This window comes from Chamaea fasciata, unplaced genomic scaffold, assembly GCF_029207755.1.
Source record: "Chamaea fasciata isolate MVZ Bird 193981 ecotype frontalis unplaced genomic scaffold, bChaFas1.0.hap1 SCAF_6, whole genome shotgun sequence".
NCBI lineage: Eukaryota > Metazoa > Chordata > Aves > Passeriformes > Sylviidae > Chamaea > Chamaea fasciata.
The window spans coordinates 38,762,151-38,778,933 of record NW_027094091.1 but is presented as its reverse complement, the minus strand read 5'-3'; the positions used below and the strand labels follow the sequence as shown (position 1 = coordinate 38,778,933).

General features: G+C 37.2%; 1 protein-coding gene across 1 annotated transcript in view; it reads left to right on the top strand.

The window, feature by feature from the left end:
* The window catches only part of CPE (carboxypeptidase E), a 56,830-nt gene extending 40,047 nt beyond the window's left edge, over positions 1 to 16,783 (top strand). The window contains 6 exon segments of the mRNA XM_066186027.1: positions 557 to 674; positions 1,718 to 1,900; positions 8,121 to 8,260; positions 10,276 to 10,375; positions 12,730 to 12,848; positions 14,055 to 16,783. Of these exon segments, the coding sequence (XP_066042124.1) occupies positions 557 to 674; positions 1,718 to 1,900; positions 8,121 to 8,260; positions 10,276 to 10,375; positions 12,730 to 12,848; positions 14,055 to 14,153 (759 nt within the window). The 3' untranslated portion in view covers positions 14,154 to 16,783.

Here is a 16,783-nt window from a genome sequence, read left to right as displayed (position 1 = left end):
TAGCTAGATAGCTATTCTTACATACAAGATATACATTTTTGTTAAGTTTAAGCCTTTAATATGCAGCTGTATATCTGGAGGGTTTGTTATCTTCTTGTGTTTACCCCCAGAGGAAGTTCTGGAAAAACTAGTGTTGTGACTGCAGTCCCATAGGACTGTGGCCTTAATATATGTGTTCTGTCTTCAAATTCAAAATATTAATAAAGTAATTTTACTTTCCATGCAGAGAAAAGACTGCGCCAACACTTACATTTAATTATTTTATTTTCCTTTGTTTAAAATTGGGTAGGCTTTTTTATCCATAATGGGAAGCAGTAAAAGATTGAGATTGCTTTTTTTGTAGTCTTATTCTGAGATAGTTTTGGACTTACTAATCCACTTAATATAATATAAATCTAATGTAAGGACTGGTTTCTCTGAAGCCAGAATAAAATTGCTGTTCACTTAACTGTCTTGCACAGTGTATGTGGTAATAAATTAAGCCCACTGTATTTAACTGAATGTTTCTACGTTGGATTATCAATTTGTAACTTGTGGTAATGCTATTTTGTTGTAGCTTGCTCCTGAAACAAAAGGTGTCATTCACTGGATTATGGATATTCCCTTTGTGCTGTCTGCCAATCTTCATGGAGGAGACCTCGTTGCAAATTATCCTTATGATGAGACTCGGAGTGGTATGTAAATAGAAGTTAACATGAAATAGTAGGAGATAGAAATTCCATTCTATACTTATTTCACTGCTAGCTAAGATACACTTTATAAACCCTGCAAACAAAACCGTAAAACACTGCAAAACCCTATAAAATTAAAAAAAACCCTTATAAATGTTATAGTTATAAAAGTTACAGTCATTGCATCGAAATGACTTATTTTATTATGCTAATCACGTGTTTAAAGCTAGTATGACCGTATTTTCTAGTTTTGAAGATGATAGTTTGTTTCAGTAGATTTATACGACAAAAATGATGTAATACCTGAGGGAATCATAGTCCCTTAGATATATTAATCAAGGCAACTTAGGTCTTAAATTAGCTGGGGCTGTTTGTAACCTGTTAAATGAAGTGAGGAAGATGTGTCTAGGTTAAGGTTTCTTGCACCTGTAAAAATGAATTTCTGAAAGCAGTAGTGTGCTAACAGAAACAACTATTACTGTTGCCATTTTCAGTATTGGTCCTTTATACAAAGGATCACATTGTGGCATAGATGTTATCATAAAGTATTCAGCAATATTAGTTTAGCTTTTTCTGCTACTATGGGATGAACCCATGATTGAAGTTTCATGAAATTATATTGTTTGTGATTCTCTTCTTTCAGTTAACTTTATCACAGTTTAATTGAAAATCCTTGTAGTATCTGACTATAAAACTCTTTAGGGAGAATCTGTGTTTTTGAACTGTCTGTTCTTCCAAAAAAATATCTAAAGCCTAGAATAGCTTAGCTTTTGTGGTGCACTTTTAAAGTAGTATTTTCATAAATGTTGAGACTTTGGTGATTAGCCACTTTAATGATAGGGCGACAATCGATGAAGTAATGGGGAAATGTTACCTTTAAAAAGATAATGCCATATTAACTTGTGATGCTGTAGGACACTTACCTGTGTACATAGTATTTTCAGGCACAGTTCTGCTGTGCAGTGCTGGTGATCTAAATTATGAGCCTAGTCGCTATGACTGCCCTTTTAATAATCCTTGTTCCTGGTCTTTTTTTTCCTCCCTAGGCAGTGCTCATGAGTACAGCTCCTGTCCTGATGATGCTATTTTTCAAAGCCTGGCTCGCAGTTATTCTTCCTTTAACCCTGCTATGTCTGATCCAAACAGACCACCATGTCGTAAAAATGATGATGACAGCAGCTTTGTGGATGGAACAACTAATGGTGGTGCATGGTACAGTGTCCCAGGAGGTGAGCCCACCCCATGGGAGTCCGTGTCACTGGCTATTCTGAGCTTGAGTTATGTTATCCACAACTTTGCGTCTGCTTAAGGCTAAATCAAAGGCTGATCTCTCACCACAGTACATCTATAAAATCTGATAAAGCTCACTGTGATAACTATTAAAATATTCCTTTTTACTGCTTTTTCCGCAGCGTTTCTTCAGGCTCCAGGTCATTGCAAATTTAATAGTTCTACAGTGGGCGAGTGATAGCTCTTCCATCATGAAATATTAAGGGAGTGGGGGGGAGGAGGGGTTAAGAAAAGACTGAAAAATCCCCAGACAAAACCTCATTAGAGCAGGCTTCTGATGGTTCATTTCAACCTCAATAATGAAGGCATCCAAGCTGAAGGAAGCCGAGAAGCCTGGTTGCCTGATTTTGCAATGTTATAGAAAATGGGAATTTGGCTTTGGATTTTAATGGAAACAAAACCATGAAGATACTTGCATTTGCATCTCCATATTTTGTACTTGGTTAGTGCCTGATTCTGGCCCAGGTGCTGTTTCCCTAGACTTTGGTAGAGCCTTCTGTGCTAAGAGGGGCAGCAGAGCTACTATGGACATGTCCAGACTAATTTTCCAGAAGTCCAGAAGAGTAGCCTGAAATGAGACGTTTAATTCAAAGGAGACATGTCATTCCTTTCTATTAAGAATTTTGATATCTTTGTAAACTGAGCCAAACAGGTCTTGGCATATATGAATCTTGGAGTGTTCTGCCTCTGCTGAACTTGTAATGAAAACTGAGCTGAAGATTTCTGAGCCAGCTTGTGTTGGAGTGATTTTCCTGTATTTTGGCGTTGTTGTTTTATGCTGGATAACTTTGAACACACATAACTATTTTATTCTTTGCTTTTCTCTTTATATTCAATTACAGTCTCTGAATGAATTTTAAATTTTTACCTGAAGTGAGTAGGAATCTCTCAGAGCATTAGACAGCCTCAGTGGTAGCCTAACTCTACTTCTCTTACAATAGAGGTGGTACTAAAAGAAGAAAATATTAAGCTCCTGCGAAGAAATTAGAAACAGAACAACAACTGGTAGTGCTCACGCAGCCAGTGATCACCAGGGACTGAATGTGAAGTAAAATATTGAAATTTCTGAATGTAACTAAAACCGCAAAATATCTTTGTCTGCTTTTCAGACTTTGAATTGAAACCATTAAAACACCCTTGAAAATGGAAGTCTGCAAAAGCTGAAAAAAAGTTACTATAAACAAAATATTGAAAACTTTACTAGTTAAAATTTGTTTTAATTCAGTTAAAATTTATCATAATGCAATATTAAATATTAGCTATGAAAATGGATATATTTAACTTCAGCTGATATTTCCGTAGGAAAATGCTATGAAAAGCAGTTTTTCCATTGTTTTGATGAAATGCTTTGATTCTGATTAAACTGCATATGGCAAAGACACATTTTTCCATTGGAAAAAGTTTTTGGAAAGTTTGATTTCCTCTTTTTGGATCTTATTTTAAGTTAGACTGGTAAATCCCCAAGTGAGGCCTTTCTTTTTCTCATATTTGTACAGACGTTAATAGGCAGGAATCCTAGTGCTAAGCAGGATCTATCATCCTAATATGGTGCAGCTAATAAAAATTAGAGAGACAACAATATACTTAGGACCATGCAGATTGAATCTGTTATTGGTTTGGGGTTTTTTTCCAAGTGTAGAAATTAGCTGGCAAGCTGTAACTTTTGAACAAAACCTCCATGGTAGTGTTTGCTGACTTAAAAAAGCAAATATAATTCAGTGAAAACAGTTCTGCTTTTTCTATGTCTAGTGCTAAGGAAAATAACTAAACACTGCTCAGTTCAAGTGAAAATTTTCTGGGAAGTTCTAATCTGAAAAGCCCCATCTGAAAACCAAAATGTGGCAATTAAGTTATTGATGGTATCAGTGATCATTTGCTGTCCATATGGTGATGAGCTCAAAGTTAGCAAGCAGCATAAGCTGTTGAAAAGCCATTTATGTTGGTTTAGGGAAAGTATTCCACTGTACCTCCTTACCAGAATTAGGAATATATCAAAAGAAACTCTGAAGGCCTTGTCTCCATTGTATCTGTCCTGTTGGAGCTTTGGTGGTACTTCTCTGCCTTTGCACCCTTGGGTTCCTTTGGGCTTTTGTCCCCCACTTTCCCCTTTTCCCTTCCTTTCTCACTCTTCTACTGAAGATTCCTTTCTGCACCGAACACAGCTCCAGTGTCCCCTCCTGCCCATTTTCTGTCTCTGTTCCTGATCATCTCCTTGACAGTACCTTATCAGACCAAGACCTCTGACCTAGGAAAGGATGATTTTTCACTCTAATGAATTACTATAGGTGCTGTTGCCCTACAGAGCTTATTAGGGTGCCCCTAGTTGTGCAACATCAATTCTTTGCCCATGTAATTCATCCTCAGGGACTTGTACCTTCTGTAAAAGGTGGGCCAGCTGCCATCTTCACTGGTTCTTCAGTCTGCAGGGGTAGTGCATGGATGGCTGTCGTGTGACCTTCATGTCTTTCTGAATACCTGGATTCTTTCAGTAGGAAGGCTGAACATCTGTGTCAGAGACATCTGGTAACAGTCCTTGGCTCTAACTGGAAGTAAGGAGGAACCCTCCATTGCATTAATGCTCTGTCCTTCCCTTTTGTCTGACCTCAGGATTTCCTCACCAACCTCATGCAATGTGGCAATTCCCCTTTCTGGCTTTTTGGGTGGAGAGAGTGTATGATGTAGAGGAATATTTGACTCTTGCCTCTCTCTCTTAATTACACTGTCTGTGAAGTTTTTCTCAACATTGCTGTTTGGTAGTTACATCCTTCTGTGGAGCAGGGGTACAGGGAAAAGTTCCCCGCAAGAGCACCTTTGTGCTGAGTCTGAGGCCATGATGCTATTACGCTTGTAGTAGTTGTCGTCTCTGATTAGTTTACCCATGGAGGTTTTTCAGAGACTGCAAGCAAAGAGGTCATTCTTCTGTGTTCAGGAATGGCTCTTTTAGCCATCAGACTCTGAGCGGGAACAAGTTTGTACATAAAACCCATGTTGTTTTTAATGGAGGCCTTCTCTCTATCAGCATGTAGTTAATGATTTCACTCATGCACAAGAAAGCCAAACTGAATTTGCACAAACAGCTTTAATTTTGGCATTTTCTTAGCTGTTGACTGTATAACTTTTCAACATCCTTAATGACTTTTTAATGTACCTTTTGTGTGCAGTACCTATCTGGAACTATGAATGAGAAGAACAGATAGTAATCAATTACTACCTAGCCACATGCCTGTTCTGCTTTTTCTGTCATTACAGAGTCACCTGAGTCTAATCAGATTCATGTCATTACAAAAATAGCTTTTTAAAGCAGCTTACATTGCTGTACTATTAGGCTGTTGTTTAAGTGTCTTTTTTAAATTTTTAGATACTCTCAAGTCACCCTTGAACTAAACTTATTCCCAACTTGGATTACCAGTTTTGGAAGCAGTGTTAGGGTTTTTTAGGATTTCACTAAACGCTAATGTAAGAGGCATTCGTAGTCCCCCCATTCAAGCATATCCTGTCCTGCTAAAGGTTATTGCCTTTTCTGTGTGTAGAAGCTGAACTAACTTAGTGCTGTGGCTTGCAGTTCAAAGTCTTAAGTAATTCTGATGCCTGGATGCCAGGGGCATACCCTGCATTCCACTTTATTTATGAAGCATGGTGTTCCTTTATTAAAACCTGAAGAAATTTTTTTTTCCCCCATATTCTAAGCTTACTTTTGTAAGCACTAACATAAAGACACTATAGTCCCTCAGTCACTGGAGTAGTGCAACAGAGAAGTTCTTGTGTTCTCAGTTTCAAAGTCCTACTCATGGTCAGCAATAAAGGGCATTCATTGCTGGATCTCAGTCATATCTGAGGTATCCAAGCCTTTCTGATTTCCTGTTAAAATGTGAGAAAGTTAGTGCTACCCTTTGTCACAAGTGAGGGGCTTTGGGAGTGTGGTGATGTGCATGCATGTGATACATGCCACACACAGGGCACTTCAAGGGCTGGACCAGTGGCAGTGAAGTTGCTGCAATATTGAATAAATCTTTAGAAATGTTTTGGTGTCTTGCATATTGCACCTAAGCACCATAGTGAACAGGGAGGTAAAGAGTCCACAGCCAATGCGCTCCAGATTACATATGTGGGCCATAGTTTAGATCTTGGCCAGCTTCACCCATTCTCTGTCCCAGAGATTCAGATCATCTGCAGTTCAGTGATGCAAAAGATGGATTTTTTCAGGAGCAACACATAAACCTGGGACATGGCCAGGCCCTGGGAAACAAACTATAGGATATGGACATTGTGCACAAAACTGGAAAATATATTGCTTCTTTATTCTGTTCTTGAGAAACTAGGACATCCCTGAGTAATACTTTGGGAGGAAACAGAAATTTTCTGAGAATTGGAACAGTAATGGTCAAGAATTACTGTCACCGCAGTAAAATTACGTCGTGCCCTTTGGCTCCCTGTTCTCCTCTTCATGCATTCTTTCTTTATTTTAGAAGAAGTGCAAAAAGCAACAAAAGCAGCATTATCTAGTGTCCAGAACAGATGCATAAGAGTCAGCACTGCTGTCAGGATTTTACTCATGACTCCACTGGTCTCTTGCTGTGTATTGCTGAATGGTCCATCTAAGAGTTCTGCCTGTTGGAACATCAGAGCCATCCCTCCCAGGAGCCTTTGCCTTCTGTGTCCTCATTTTTCTGAAAAAAAAAAAAAAAAAAAAAAAAAAAAAAAGGTTTAGAAATAAGTAAGTTCTTTTAGCCATCAGAAAAATCCCTGTGCCTGTCAGTAGTTGGGAGTCTTATTGCCTGGTTGGTAGAAAACAGCCTCTTCCCCCTAGTGTGTTGGCAAAATCCCACCTGACTCAGTCTGTTTGCTGTCCTTAGGTTCTCTGTGGGATGTGACATCAGCTTTTGGGGTGGTTATGGACCCGTGAATGACACTGGTGCTTGGTAAAGAGACTGCCTCAGGTCTCACGTGTAGCTTGCATAGGGCAGCACAGGGCTAAATGAATTAGCTGTCCTAGAAAAACTTCTAAATCCCTCAGTGACCTCTATGGGGGTGCTCAGAAGGCTTGATTGCCACTTTCTTTCAGGCCTCCATTTGAGAATCCACTGACTCTGCTATCTAGACAGACTGGGAAGGCAAGGGATAGTCCTACATCAGTTTCTGCAAAGAAAATGTTTATAACCCTTCTGGGGATGGTCCCTCTCCAGTTGGTTGATCCAGTTACAAAACTGGAAACCTCCTTGGACTGTGATTGACCAGTTTAAGGAAATGGCCAGTATACCCATGTAGTAAGAAATGTAAAAGGGTGCATATTCTCCATCAAGTTTTTATTCCTAGTGATGATGCCACTGTGCTACTTATGTTTTAAAATGTCAGTTATTAAAGTTGCATTTATAGTGATGTTTCTCCTCTCTTTCAAAGGCTATCTAATATTGATTTTGCAGAGGTGTTGAGTTGGAGAAACCCTATCCATAGAAAAATTTCCATGTAAATAAATGTTATAGGAAGTCTTTTTTCCCTTCCTTTTTTTTTTTGTTTGTTTGTTGTTTTTTTGTGGTTTTGTTTTGTTTTGGTGGACAATGTTTGAAATCTATGCAGAAAATCTTGACAAGGAAACGTTTTCCATGTAAGATGTTATTAACATGAAATGTTATCTTTTCAGAAAAAAAAAACCAACACATTTTTGACTCATCTTTATAAATCTCTTTTTCAGCATCACTTTATTATGTTTAATTTTATTTATAATTTTAAATTGCTTTAAAATGTTATTTTTCCTGGCTTACAAGGTGGGGATCTTTTTTTGGTTATTTTTTTCATATGGAAATATTTTAGCCATAATCTGAAATAATTATCTTTCCCAAAGAGAAAAAAAGTCATTTATGTGTCAGCTATTCAAAAATGTGTGAGCTAAAAATATACAGGTCACGTGCAGCATCAAGTAGAAGTATACAGCCTATTTGTCAAGGCTTTTTTAAACTTTCCCTGGGAAGAAAATGTATTTCGGAATTATTTGGTTTCTCTGATTTAAAGCTTCTGAATTCAAAATTAAGCAGATGGAGAGGAGCTGCATCAATTGACTTATAGCTGTTCTTTTCTTAATAGGCCCAGCATTTCCTTTGTCCCCCCTTATTTACTTCAGAGTAATGCAAAATGCATCACTACCTCTCTTCTCTGGCATTGCAGGAATGCAGGATTTCAATTACCTCAGCAGCAACTGCTTTGAAATCACAGTGGAGCTTAGCTGTGAAAAATTCCCACCTGAAGAAACTCTGAAGGGCTACTGGGAGGACAATAAGAATTCTCTTATAAATTACATTGAGCAGGTAACATAGAAGTGGATGCCAGAACTAGTTATTGTGCAGAAAGCTTCTAAACTTTGTGCTTTGTGAACATATAATTCAAAATACCATACTAATCCAGATGCTGCTTTAATTCTTATTTGTCTCTGCGGTGGTAAATCCTGTGTGATATTTCTAAATAAGTGGAAGAAGAGTGGAAAACAAGGATGAATTTACAGTATAGAATCCTTCTTACCTTACTAAAACTGTTGCAGACATTTGATTTAAAATATTTGTGTTGAGTTCCTCAATGAAATAAAATACAAATCTCCGTAGTCTATGATTGACTCCCCCAGTGCTGGTGTGTGTGCTCAGAAAAATGGATTGCCCTCTGCAGATATTCCAATGTGTGTGCAGACATGGGATGGATCATTCTGTGGATGTACAGGAACCTGGACACATGGCTTAGATCATAGAAGGTTTCTGAAACCTGAATATTGTAGTTAAAATTTCAAATATATCTGATATCATTAGTGGTTGCACACCTGAGATTGTGAAACGAGAAACACACTTTGTTAGCAGAACCAATCAATTAATACATTCATTTCTTTAAGGACTTAATTAAGCACAAATGCTTTAGTTTGCCGGAAATCAGAAATATTTGAATATTTGAAGTGTTATACTGATGTGTTAAAACATCATCTGTGGGCTGAGGAAAAAGCTGTACTTGTCCTGCAGGTTTTTACCCATTCTTTATGGAATCTGTCTCAAATTGTTCAGCTCCTCTGCACAGGGGTTAATTTTCTCTGACTCATGGAAAGCTATGTTGCTGCATTTTCAAAATTGCTCATGTATAAGATACTATTTTGCCAACTTCCTTTGCTCCTGCAGAGCTACCAGCTTTATCCTTGAAGTTCAGATGGTCTCTTTGGCATTGGATTTTGTGTTCTTGCTGGATGAGATGACCAGGTCTGTGCTCCAGCTCCCCTGGGAGTGCTGAGGACAGTGCAAATATGTAATTTCTGATTTTCTAAGGCTTCTCCCACAGCATATATTAGAGGAATCTAAGCTAAACTACAGCAGCTGAATGCTTCATATAGGTTCATAAAGGGGAACATCAATATCTCAAAATAAAACTCAGGATCCACAAGTCTTTTCAAAGGACATGGAATCTGAGAGAAGCCTGAACTTCACAGTGCTTTGCTGCTTTGTTTCCAGGCTCCCAGTGAGGTCCCAATCTCCACACAGGTTCCCAACATCCCCTTGTCCCCAGCACTGAGAATTCCTTCTGGACATGAAAAGGCAGTTGATCCTCAGTCTCTTGCTTCTGAGGAGTTTGCTTTCAGACTGTGTACCAGATACACTGGTAGGACTGGTCTCTCCGCACACTGGGATCATATCAGTGCTTTAATTTCATGTATGGTGAGAGCAGACAGATTAGGTGCTGCTGGGGCTGTTACCTGAGCATGAAGGAACAAGGACATCACCCACCACTGCCCTCCTCCCAGAGTCCAGGAGGGAAGTGTTGTGACTCTCTGTGGTCCCAGCTCACAGAACTGGATGTTTTGGGTGCACAACGAAAAGCTCAAGCATCTCACAGAGGGATTGCCCACTGAAGTCCAAGTGATTGCATTTACTTTGCTAATGCTTCACCTTTAAGAAATTATATCATTAGCTCTACATTCTTATAGTTGATAAAACTTTAAAAAGAATATTTCTGTAGGCTGTTCTTTCAAAGCTTTTCCATGCATTCATTAATCCCCAACACGACAAAGATTTGCAAGTCAGTGTTTACGTGTACTATGATTTGCTGTGTGTTTCTGAGAATTGCTTGCATTGAACAGGTATATTATTATAACTACCTGCTGAATTATTTTTCCTCTTCACTCTCTGTTCCATTATGATATTTAGTATTTCTCATTGGTAGTGGTCAGCCTGTAGACTGTGGGGTTCATAGCTTGCTTTGTTAGATATATCAGTAGATATTGCATTGCCAAAAAGTGCCATCTTTTCTTAAACATTTTTTGTTTACCATTTGTTGGTGACCTTATTTTTTTTAGATTCATCGAGGAGTGAAGGGGTTTGTTAAAGATCTTCAGGGCAATCCAATAGCAAATGCTACAATTTCTGTGGAGGGAATAAGCCATGATGTTACATCAGGTGAGTGTGGTGGTACCTCAGCAGTGCTTCTCCTTGGCTTAGAAACCTGGAGCCATTTCACATCTCTTTAACTGCAGCTTTAAGGGAGCAAAAGTTTGAAGCCAGGACAGTACATTGTGCCTCAAGAAGCTTGCTGCCCACAGGATTTCATGAATCTTTCACTTGTATTTTGCTCTCAGAGTAGCTGAGACTGGTTTATTTTTGACTTCATGGGTCTCTGGTGTAAATTGGTTTGGGTGCCTCTTGGTTATTAATGTTCTAGTCTGGCTTCTGATTTGTGAAGCAAATAGTGTTTCACAACTCTGACAGGATTTAAAGCCCTGTCAACAGTGCTGTTTTTATTTTGAAGGCTAAATTTTAGTACAAAAGTCTTATATTTTTCACAGTGCAGTCATACTTTTTGGTATGTAAATTCTTGACAGATTTCCAATTTACATAACCTCCTTCAGCAAAGATAAAATCTCTCTGCTGTTTACAATTACGTGATGTTTTTTAGAAGGGTGATTCTAAAAGATTAAAGCATTTTGTTGGTTGGTGTTGACAAAAAATGATGTGTTTCCTCTTCAGTGATGGTGCGCTTTGTTCTAGGAATGAGTTCAGAAGGTAGCTGGAACAGTGTGCCAACTTTCAGCCTTCCCTGTACATCTGTGCTCTCCTATCCTGAACGACATTTATTTATTTGCAAAAGATACTGGTTAGAAAAACAATGAGTGAATGTCACTGCTCTATGCAGGAGCTTATTTTATGGTCATTTTCTCAATTATGTGTCTCACTGTACTGTCACAGAAATACAGAATACTTTGGAACAGGACTGGTAGAATATTCAGTAACCTCTGATTTGTGTTTGCACATCACCTGCAAAGAGAAAGCCAGCACTTGTGCCAAGCAGGAGAACAGTCTGTGAAAACATTAGTTACCTTCTGTCACTTTCAACAAGAAGGCAAAATGTATAGAAACTGGAAATAAATTTTCAGGCATAATAAGAAGGGAATAAACTGTGCCAAGAGGTATTTTGAGGTTCAAGTGAGTGAAGTATGTGAGAGAGGAGCTCATGCTTCTATGATACAAAAATTGCGTCTAATTATAAATCTTTTCACATCATTGTGTGTGTATAAGACTGAAAGTCATGTATTGTCAAAACAGGGATGAAAACAAGTATTTGAATATTAGCACAGTCAAAATGAAGGAGAAATATTCTTTGGCTTTTCTCCTGCTTCTTTAATCATAAGTTGAAATTCTGCTTTGTTCCTGTGACAGGAATTAGAATAGATCATTGCTGTAGTTCTACAGCAGTATTTTTTTTTCCATTCTGTTTCATGAAGAGAAAAATCTGGGAACAGCTGGAATGACTACTGACAGTTTTTTGACCATGCAAATTGCAGACATTTAAGTAATGTTTCCCTTTGTGGACTGTGTAGCTGCAGATGTGGTGAAAAAGCATTTAAGGGACTAGTACAAAGAGCATGGCCAAATCTTCTAAATGGCATTGCTAGCTGAACTTTAGAATAGCTCTGCAATGTTTTCTGGAGGCAGAGAAATTCAAATTACTAGCCTGTGATAAATTAGATAATTGCCTGGTGCAGGGAAGATCTGAGTCTTTAGACCCTTTAGAAAAATAGGGTCATTTCTAGAGAAGATGATGAAGAATTTCGATTCTGTGACTAGAAAAGATAATCTCTAGTAACATTGCAGTAGGAGCACCTTTCTTTGACCTGAGTGGATCAAGCTTCCATTTCTTTTTTTTTCTGAACCAAATGAAAAAACCCTTCACAGTGCCTGGATACTGAAACATGTCAATAATTGATGCTTCAAGGGTGATACACCTGCAATATTCTAGGAAATTAAGATTCATAGCTTTTTCTGAAAGAGGAAAAAGATAGTTCCACTTATATAAATGCAATGAGAATAAAATTCATTTACACTTGGATTATCAGAATACTGAGGAATAATAAAAATATGTATCACATAGCAACCAGAACCTCAGACACTTAGCAGGGACTTTACATTGGCTGAGCGGTGCTTCTAAAGTGGAATAATGTCCCATATTGTCCTTTTCCTCAGTGTGATGGAGAGCCGTCAGCCTCAGAAGGCAATATCTTTCATGGGGGCTCCAGCATAACTTCAAAATTTAAATTGTTTTTTTGATTACCTGAAAGGAAGCAAATATGAGATATATATATACTGATATATATATACATTCCTTTTACTGAAGGAAGAAAGAAGGAAGAATCCTTTCAGGCAGTCAAAAAGAAAGTGCTGACAGGAATTTAAAAGATTGACATATGAGCCTTTCTTCTTAGCTGTGTAATTAGTCTTATACATATTTATTTGGATTCTTTTCTGCTTCTCTACAGCCAAGGATGGTGATTACTGGAGATTGCTTGTTCCTGGAAATTACAAAGTTACGGCCTCAGCACCAGGCTATCTAGCAATAACTAAAAAAGTGGCTGTGCCCTTCAGCCCTGCTGTTGTGGTAAGTGCTCACATGTGTTGGTTTATCGCCTGTTATACATTTAAATGGTCCCTTTTTCCCTCATCGTATGCATGTAAGCAGGAGGTGATTTTTCAGAATATTTCAGAACATGCTAATTTAGAAATTGCTCTTCTAGCACTTCATGCACCAGCCACTGAGAGTAATCTCACTGTAACCTCATTTCATCTCATTGGTGTTCTTATTTATAATAAAAAGACACAGAGAAGTGTAATATTGAGATACTTAAACATGTTAATGCTACATGTCTGAGTAGAAAATCAGAAGATTATGAAATATCTTTTATAGCACAACATAAAAAGTAAGAGATGTTGACGTTTTGATTGAGACATATTTTTAATTTAATTTGACAAATGAGTACCTGCCAAGGTTAAAGTCAGTGGTCAGCTCCAGCTTCCAGCTTCCAGCAGGAAGGTAGCAATGGGCCACTGCTTTGCATAGATATTCAGTATGTGAGGTTAATAAGACCTAGACTGCATCTAAGGTTTCAGAAGCATTTTTAATTCACTCTATGTACAATTGTGAAAGTATTTAAAATAAATGATATGTCACTAGCGTGAATTACTTGTTAAGATATACTAAACTAGCACATTGTATCTTAATATTGTATGTATATTAATGAGCCATGTGTTAGGAGAGGCTCTCTGGATCTTCTTGATGGCATAAGATTGTATAGATGTTTTGATATGCTCAGGGTCTGCAGTGCTAGGTATTAGCTGAGATTATCTCCGCTGGTTGGAGAGTGGAGCTCATAAGAGTTGGACTTGATGATCCTCATGGGTCCCTTCCAACTCAGAATATTCTGAGATCAGTGCTGGCAATATACTGATGATACTTTTTATAATATGTCATATGATTTATGTGGCTGGCTATTACTCAATTTTAATTGGCCCATACTTTTTGAAATTTTTAGTCAAGTCAAATACAAGTGGACAGATGTCTGGTTCTTTAGGAAATTTTGCTCACCTGTATGTATTTAGATAAGTTATTGTACTGATATACAAGTATTGCACATATTTCAATCAGCTTTGAGACACTTTGGAATAAACCCAGCCTAAACCTAAAGAAGGTACCCCTCTAAGCCCTACATTTGTGTTAAGGATCTTCTTTCAATAAATGACTCTTAAAAGCCTAACTATTCTTTATATGTAAGTCTTACTGCTGTTTTTGATTGTTTCTCTTAATCAGGTTGATTTTGAGCTGGAGTCATTGTCTGAAAGAAAAGAAGAGGAAAAAGAAGAATTGATGGAGTGGTGGAAGATGATGTCAGAAACACTAAATTTTTAACAAGGATTTTGGCTTTATAGCTTTTAATCTATTATATGTTGACTTAGTATAATGTACTGTGGAAACTCCCTATATTCTAGATTTTGTGCACTTCACAATAATTAACTTTGAATTTTTCAGTCATCTTTTGATTAACATGATTACAAATAACTACTAGCCTCCTAGGTAGATAAATAAGTTATTAATTTTCTTTCATATTGTTATAGAAAATTTACTCTTCTATAAAAATCAGAAAAAAATGAATGAATATACAACCTATATGAAAGTAAAATCTGTTGTGTATTATTTGCAAGTTCAGAATATGTAGGTTAACACTTGATTTTAATGAAGAAATATGCTGTAGTCAATTACTGATACTGCCAGGACTATTTGACAGTGCATAGTAGTAGACAGTGCTCTTCACTGAGTTCTATAATGGATGTTATTGAAAAGATTTATAATAACAGTGTGTGGTGTAATAATGTTTTTCAAGGATTAAAATTCAGTATAACACTTTGTATGTCTCTGGTGTTGGAGCTATTTAAATATGTAAGAAACATAAGCTGACTTCATTTTAGTAAGCAGAAAGAATCTGCATAAACTCTTTATTAAAGTTGGCATAGAGTGAATTCAGGAAAAAACAGAGCTTTAGTCCTTAAACATCTTGTTAATGTTTGAAGATCAGGTTTGAATTATTTCTCATTACTTGTTAAGCTAATTAGAAATTTTGAGTGGAAGGAGAAAAAGAGCTAGTGCATCTCATTTATATGCTGCTTGTGTTTGTTTTACAGCAAGAAAAAAACATCATTTCAGGCAATGTCTGTTTTAATTAAATAATTACCTTTTCAACAGTCTTTGCTTCTATCACTGATATCTAGATAATCTGCTAAAAGTTCATCTATTCACCGAAGGCTATCAAAATATTACAGTTTAGACAATGAACTGGAAATCTACTGAACTTGTATTTTTAATGTTGCAAGTCAAGAATGGATTTGTTTCAAGCTCTGTTTCTTCTGCTGGCTAGTTTTATCTATAACTAGGAACAAGACAGATAAGTGAAATTTTATTCAGTGTGGTGAAATTTTCAGAAGATTGTTGAAGATGATACAAAAGCAACTTAAATTTGAAACAATTCTTTTTGGTCCCTTTTTTGTTGTTGTTATACTTTAATTAACATGCTATATAGTATTTGGGCTAAGATGAGTGACTTTCGCAGAGACAGAGGATACACATGGACCATGGTAGATGCCGCTTTGATATCATTCTTTGAAAATGATTCCTGGTATGCTACTTGAGATAAGCTAAGCATCTCATCTGTTTGAAGGCTTACATATATTGCTAGTCTATTTTAATTCAAGATCAGATATTTGATACAGATTTCCTTCCTCTGTTTCTTTAATACCACTCTCTGTGTTTTGATTGGCATATCATTTTAGTTGATGCATGTTCGGAACCAATCAAGAATGCATTATCACACTCCTGCTGTAAGTGAAAAATCACATACCTAGGTGTAGGATCCAAATTTACCTCCTTTGGGTATTTAAAATTTTACTCCAATACTGTTTTCTGAGAATTTTAAATTCTTTAATAAAAATAGCACTTGGTCCTTTTAAGGAACAGGCTTAGGGTTTGACACACAATGGTAAACTGAACAGCAATAAAAAAAACAAAACCTTTCTCTCTTTGATCAAGAGTTTGTGATGTAACCTGCAGCTCATTTGGGTTGTAGATGTTTAACTCCAAATTTCAGAGGAAATTTACTTACTGTAAATCATTATATTGTGATGAGCTTTGAATCTCCACTGCAGTGAAAAACCCCAGTGGCAAATTAAGAATCTTATCTGAATGTGTCTTAATAACACGTTGTGGCTAGCTGTGCACAAGAACATGCATAAAGGATGCCTGGCTACACCAACTTGGGTGTCTATGACAATTTGAAAGACCAAGATGTAGCACAGAGCACATTCTGTGTGTGTAAGTAATGATCTTGTTTTTAACTGAACCAGGTAAAGTTGAAGCAAATGGTACAAAAATGAACTATAACAAGATGTTGCTGTCATGTGGGCAAATGGCTACAGGATTGTAAACTAATGTAATAAGGCAAGTGTATATTTGTACAGAACACCCTGGTCTGCCTCTTCCAAACCTAATAGTTTCAATCCAAATTACACTTCTGGATGGTATGATGCCTGCCATGCATCCAGTCTTCTGTGGCATAGTTAGTACAGACATTACATCAAAGTGATCTCATGACAGGTTTCTAATCCATACCTGTGTGATGTGTGTGAGATCGTCTGGTCTACTGTGTCATACATTTGCAATTAAATGTGGTGTCCCTGAAGTGATCTGTTTCTTGTGCTCTAGATGGCTGCTTGCTATTACTGTGTTGAGAACAGGTTAAAGTGATTACATGTTACAGCGCCAGAACCACTGCCACTGTTCTTGCTCTAGGTGAACATCCTTAAGAACAGCGTACCCAGGACTCAATAAATCAATTCATTATGTAGCTTTCCTAGCTGAGCTGAGCTGTGTTGTAGGACTGTGTATGTTTAATGGAAGATTAAAATGTTATGTGATGCTGAGCTTTTGGTTAAAAAGGCACATGCTGTACTATTGTACAATAAATCTACGGTTTTATTTAAAATGTAAAA